This window comes from Melanostigma gelatinosum (assembly GCF_949748355.1).
Source record: "Melanostigma gelatinosum genome assembly, chromosome: 19".
In the NCBI taxonomy this organism is placed as follows: Eukaryota; Metazoa; Chordata; class Actinopteri; order Perciformes; family Zoarcidae; genus Melanostigma; species Melanostigma gelatinosum.
The window spans coordinates 17,525,943-17,532,729 of record NC_136652.1 but is presented as its reverse complement, the minus strand read 5'-3'; the positions used below and the strand labels follow the sequence as shown (position 1 = coordinate 17,532,729).

Below are 6,787 nucleotides of genomic sequence, written 5' to 3'. Positions count from 1 at the left end.
ATGGCGCCTACATGATCAGCATCGTACTTGTTGTGGAGACAACCAACACCCCTCTCTTCCTCTCAAAACCCCTTACACACACAAACACACACTTCTACCCTTTCACCTTTCCAAGTTGGTCACGAATCTTTCTACATTATGTGCAGGGATGATGAAGCCAGTGTGGGTTCTGTCTGTCCCCTCCCACCCTCCTTCTCTGGCCCTTAAAACAACTGTCTTTTTTTTTTTTTTCTTTTTAAATCGGCCGAGCAAGCACTCTTCCGTCTTTACTCCCTCTTCTTTCTTCCTCTCTGTTGCCTCTTCCCGTTATCCTCCACCTCCTCCACTTTGCTATGACCGTTGGCTACCACCGAGGTGCCGTTCGCCACGGGCTTGCCTCCCTTCTGGGCGGAGGAGGGTTTGCGTCGGTAAGCGTGGTAGTAGAAGTTGGCGAAAAGGATGATGAAGGTGACGGCGTAGCCAATCAGAGCCCACTGCATCCAGGCGGGGAACGGACAGCCTGTGTAGAGGGAGTGGCCAGCATGGCCGATGGTCACGTGGAACTGGATCTGTTGAACACACAAAATCAAATTATTAAGCAAAATTAAACAACATGAAGCGCAGTACAAACGCAACTTGCAGAATGTACGATATGAAAACGCAGACCATTGTTGTGACCAATACTTAAAATGTACTGCACATAAAAAGCACTTTTTAGATATGAACTTTCATTGAAATAGACGATAGAAGTATATCTCAGTGACCGAACTGCAATGACATGTCTTTACAACAACAACAGTATAATTAGTGCTGATAAAATGGTGTTATTTTAAGGAGGATATTTCACCAAAAACATCCACAGAACACAAACACAACAGAAGCAAATGCATAAAGAATCACAAAATACCCACTATCTGAATAATGGTGAGGTATTTCTTCCACCAGAGGTACTTCTGCATCTGAGGTCCCAAAGCTGCCAGGCCGTAGTATCCGTACATGAGCACGTGGATGGAAGCGTTGATGGTTGCACCAAAAAATGCTGTGGAAAGATGAAAGGGTTGAATTTTGCATCAGCTGTCGTCGTTTTATTCACACATGGCTGCCGCGCAAATGAATGCCAGCTCTTCTATCAGTGGCGCGAAGACAACATCGGTCTGTTGAATTCAACAGCTGGATGTCATGAGCATCAAGATCCTTTCACTCACATTGTCCACCGGGGACCCACTTGATGCCGATCCACCAGAGGATGAACATGGTGCAGTGATGGTAGACGTGGAGGAAGCTGACCTGGGTGAACTTCTTCCTCAGGATGAAAAAGACGGTGTCCAGGAACTCCACTCCTTTGGAGATGTAGTACCACCAGAGAGCGGATGCTATCTGAAGACGTAAAACACAGGGTGGAAGTGAACTATTGCAGCCCTCGATAGCATCGATGATAGATCACGGCTTTAGCCTGCGACTACAATGTGCAGACATTGATGCAGTACTCGTTACAGTCGCTTAAGTTCTTAGTTAATCAGCCCTTTAAAGCCCCACCTTATTCCACTTGTGTAGGAGAATTGAGTAAAGTATTACTACTGCAGAGAGCAGGTTTATGAATATATTTGATATCGCTTAGATATCATATATTAAGTAATTGTACGATATACAGTGTATTTATACATATATACATGTATATATTGCAGATGTATTCACGTCCCACAGCAATATGTCGCAAATCTCTCATGTGTGTTCTCTAACTCGTGATTCCTTGCAGCCTGATACACACATGCACATGATGCACATGGTTGTTGTTGATGTGTGTGTTGGAGGGAGCTTACCCTGACTTCGTTGACGTCGTTGGAGGAGCTGACAGGCTGACAGAGGTAGCTGTACCCGGCTGCTCTAGAGGCTAGTAGGAGCTGATGGGAAGAAATAAAGCACAAACTCAGAAAACGGCTGCGAGGAAACTGCTCGGCATTTTCTAAGATATGGAGAAACGACAGCAGCGACCACGAGTAATCCGCGTTGACGCACTCTTTTTCTAAAAACAGAAATTAGACGAGCTATTAGACATCGCGGATTGGAAATCATTGCTACAGTAGAACCTGCATCTTGCAGGAAGTGCTGCAGCTTACTTTTGATAAGAGTGGATCGGTCACAAAACACAAAGCGTCTCAACATTATTTGCTCTGAAAGAACAAATGTGCTCGGTGCTTGGTCAAGATAATATGTTGAGAGAACACCCATACATAAACCTTTGTGTTCAGCCGAGTGATTGTCTTGTCTCTTGACGTTAGGCTTGTCACAGAGGGCAGGACCACTGGTGTCATTTTCTCTATACCGTCCATTGTTGTCTTTTCTTGCCTTTTCATGTATTCTGAGTGAGCAACAACTAAAATGAAACATGCATAATTAACTGGAGTAAAGCAAGCGTTTTTTTATAGTGTATTAAGCTGCATTTGTTTTTAAAGTAGACGTATAGAGTCTATAAACATAGTACTCTGTGCAAAGTGTTTCTGCTTTTAATGTTTAAATGTGAGCGTGAATCCATGATTGACTGTCACAAAGTGTTTCTTCGATGTCGCCCGAGGAAAAGCCATTTCGTGACACTTGCTTGTGTCTTTTTTCGCTACTTAGTTGCCTCGACATCCCTTTAACATCCTGACAAAAAACGACTACGTGCTGTGTGTGCTACTGTAACACGTGAAGATAATCGACGTGTCCTTACCTCTTTGGTGATGTAGAAGTTGAGGACCACCATGCTGAAGTTGTAGACTATGAGGGTCTTCCAGAGTATGTAGGGCTGACGGTCCTGCATGTATCTAGGCCCCGCCCAGAGGAAGAGCAGGTACAGGCAGCTGATGGCCAGAGTGGGGACGGGAGACGACATCATCGGCCAGCTCTCCACCCTCTTGTCTGGAGGACACAGGGGTGGTTTCAATGGTGGGGAAAAATGTGAGGTATGATGGTTCAACAACAGAACCGCAGTTGTTAAAGTGAACACACATGTAATGCACAACAGGCACACCTTCTACAACCTTTATGACACTTTGTGCTTAATATTACATTGTAGCATTCTGATGAACAGCTAAAAGAAAAGTTCAAGTACAATCCAGTGCTTTTACAATACATTTTGTGCAGTGTTTGTCCTTCTGTTTCTGTTGACATTACCCTTATGGGTAATGATAACCATTCACATACCAGCGGTATTGTAAAGATACAGGGACAATGCACAGGACGTCGCCACATAAGTGAGCCAGTTTTTTTTTTAAGTCCCCAGTTTGACCATTTTGTTGAGACTACCGGTATGTATTTGTGGGTGAAAACAAACCTCTTTGCTCGCTGCTTCCTGGTCCAACTTTGACTTGCCTGACTCTGCTATGCAGTTATGCAATCACATACACATCAAATATGACTTCTTTTTTTTTGTTAACCAGAAAGACAACATGGTCAAATTGGGCAGTTTTCTGTCCCCGAGCTGTGCAAGTCAGCCGGTGACTAAAATCTCACGACAACAAAACGACTGCTCTTGTGTGTCTAGAAACAAGTGATTATAAAGATCTTACCTGCTATAGTAAGGCCCCATTTGTAAAATTCTACAGTGTCATTCACCAGATGTGTTACAGCCTCCATGGCTCTGCCTTTGGTCCTGATTATACTGAAAAAGAGAGGAAGAGACGGAGGCAAGACAGGCAGCGTCAGTGAGACTCACCCAAATTAAATTACAGGCCGTACGTATCCTATCAGTGTAACTAGCAGCATGAGGAGCTACGCTGTGTAACCATGGTGCGTGTCCCTCTCTATACAGAACACTCTTGTAAACCGACTCCTCGTTAGCTCGTGATTGCTGATGTGCAGATATCAAGCCGAAGACGTCTCTCGACTGACCCCGAAGACAACAATTTTCAGCATCGTATCAAACTTCGCAGGGTGTCTTATCGGATCATGTGGCAAGTGAAAGCCTTTTAGAAAGGGATTTGTATCATGTGTCATACATGATACAGAGTAGAATCATTCAGCTCATTATAAATGAATGGATTGTACATTGTAGCATTGCTGCAAACACCCTAAAGGACCACGTCAGGCCTCTCTTTTCTTGCCCTCATTGGAAACAGTATGGTAACATTAACCTCCACAAGATGTTCAAGCACTTTCCATCGATTCTTATGAAGAATCTGGCCCGTCACAACTTGAGATAACTGCAGGAAATAGGATCAATGATACAGGGCAATTTGTTTCCCCCCGTTTCTGACACTTTTCTAAGACTTAATAATTCTTCTGTTAACCTCCTTGAACTTACTCACTGACGGGACAAATATGACAGAACCAAATCAAACTAACATGTATAATAATGGTCGACATCAAGAGAAATGTGCACCCACCTGACTGTAATTAAGCAGCATTACATAACAGACACTCCTTATCCACCTGAGAGCTGAGAGCAGGTGTCCCCATATGAATCTATAATTAATGTGATGCGTCAGATCAGATTCCCTTTCAATAATGAATTGCTCTGTGTACAGTGACTACTGGCCACCAATGAAAGTTCACTGACAAGAAAGTGCTGCGTATTATTGCACACGGGTGTGCACTAGATAATCTGACTTTTTGTTGTTGTTGTTGTTGTTGTTACAGGACTTCATAAAACAACATACCCACCCAGGGTTTAGTTTAGTTGCAGTGGGCCGCGGAGGGAACTCAGACAGAGAGGGGTTAACCGGGTTTGTGCGCAACACAAAAAGACAGGGCGCATGTGTCAGCAGGTTTCGCTCAAGAGGCTTAAATTCAATTGATCAACGAGCTTAGACGTAACGCTAGGCCTAAGTACAAATGCCCAACACGCCTGTTCGATGCTTATCTGCCGCCATGTGCTACATGACACACGCAAACGGTACCGTGTTCGCGAGGAAAATAGTGAATAACACTCGCACACCGTTATGATAACAGTTATTGTCATGTTGTAGTAATAATACATCATTTTAAAAAAACTCTCCGATTTGTTTTTCCACAGCCAATAAATCATTTACACTTGTCTTCTCTTCGGGATTTAAAGATAATTCACATATAATTCAAATGTTGTTTTTTTTTAAACAGGTGGGTGGGTTAAATTAAGAATAAGAGAATAATATGAGCAACAAAACGATAAAAACGTGATGAAAAGTGTCTCTCACGACCACGTAGAAATAATTGACTTGACGTGGACAAAGGGCTGGGCTCTTTTCCAGCAAGGCTTCTGAATTACGCCCCGAAATACGACTAAACGCTGCGAGTTTCTTTTGTATAAATGCACATGCAGGAAAGGCATTTAGCATGCCGAGAAAAACTAAATTACAACGCAGCACACATGCACAATTGTAAAAACGTTACTCACGTCCTCGATATTTAAGAGCGTGTAATGACATCCGGTGCAATTTGATGCCCAACTCCTCTCAGTTACTGCTTCGCTCCTCTTCTTCTTCTTCTTCTTCTCCTTCTCCTTCTTCTTCTTCTCCTTCTCCTTCTTCTTCTTCTCCTTCTCCTTCTTCTTCTCCTCCTTCTTCTTACTGCTAATCAGTTTCTACGCCGCTCCGGTTGCAGTTCGTCATTAAACAGCGATTTGGCCAGAAGCGAGACAAGGCAAGTGAACAGAGATATGTCTCGGATGGGCCAATCGTGCATTCAGTCCGTGCCGGCCGCTCAGCCGCATCATCTTCTTGCAATCTCCTTGACGCCGAGAAGCCGGATGGCATTGCGCATGCGGGAATTCACTCCCGTGTCTCGTGCGCGTGCGCGTGACAGTCGTTTATCCTCGGTATTTACCATTACTGTACAACTAAAAACATTGATGAACCAACTGATGAACCAAAAAACGAGATAAATCCAAACAAATGACCACTATGGGTTTATTTGTGAATGGATAAGCTAAGCATATGTTTCTACACAATTTCCCCAAATCCATTTATCTCCCTTGGCTCTGCTGGTAGATGGGGATACCATGTTCTCCCCTTGTCGTCTCTGACCGGGTTGTACCACTAGATGGAGCTGTCAACCCATCGTTGGATCTTTACCTCTGGAGGGATGAGGGTTCTTTGAAGGAAGCCTGGCTACCTCTGTTACAGTGAGTCAAGAATGAAGAGAAGTTCCCCTTTCTCTGTAGTCTACCCAAACATCCTGCTCGCGAGGCACGTTGCACTATGTATCTGACAGAGTTTATTGTGTTATTTGCCACAAACAGTGTACATCACAAGGGAATATTTAGTTGTGATGTGACAGCGTCCGTGGAGCCTCGTGCACATCCAGGGCCTTTTGGCACAGCATGGTGTGTGGACGGTGTCATTTTTGGTTCATTCAGAAAGGCTCTGTCCTTTTCCTTTTTTTCATTCATGTAATTCTTATAGGCTTACAGATGCAGCTGGACTGTGTTAACGTGGCCCGAAGTAAAGCCCCTATCATAATAATATTTAAATTAGTGAAGAAACGGAGTGTGTGTATGTGTGTGTGTGCATGAAGTATAATGTGTCAAAATAAATTAAGAAAACATTGGTATATTTCAAGAGTATTAAGGGTGTGGACACAATAATATGGACACTTTCTACAAAATAACACTGTGCATTACCTCGTATTTTTACTGGTGTCTTTTCGTTCCTCTTGGCTGCAGCTCTTGGCTGAAGTATGAACTCAGTGAAGACAGTCTTTAGTCTTCAGGTGTAAGCTGTACTTCTACATTATGCAGCTTGAACTGCTGCTGGTATCCCCTTCCCGTCCTTTAGGTGGTGCAGGTCAGCACGTGTACTGGTCTGAAAGTCACCAAACAGATCCCCAATGACGAGAACTTGCAGCCTTTTTA

At 43.7% G+C, this 6,787-nt stretch overlaps 1 protein-coding gene across 1 annotated transcript; it reads right to left on the bottom strand.

Annotated features, from left to right (window-relative positions):
• Window positions 1-266: 266 nt before the first annotated feature.
• Window positions 267-5,470, bottom strand: LOC306793122 (very long chain fatty acid elongase 4-like; the record flags this gene model as incomplete). Its single annotated transcript, XM_079290591.1, has 7 exons — window positions 5,333-5,470; window positions 3,528-3,619; window positions 2,690-2,877; window positions 1,800-1,880; window positions 1,185-1,356; window positions 891-1,018; window positions 267-548 (listed from the first exon to the last, which is right to left on the bottom strand). Exons 2-7 carry the CDS (start codon window positions 3,592-3,594, stop codon window positions 267-269), a joined length of 918 nt encoding a protein of 305 aa, XP_079146717.1. The 5' UTR covers window positions 3,595-3,619; window positions 5,333-5,470.
• Between the last annotated feature and the right edge of the window lie 1,317 nt (window positions 5,471-6,787).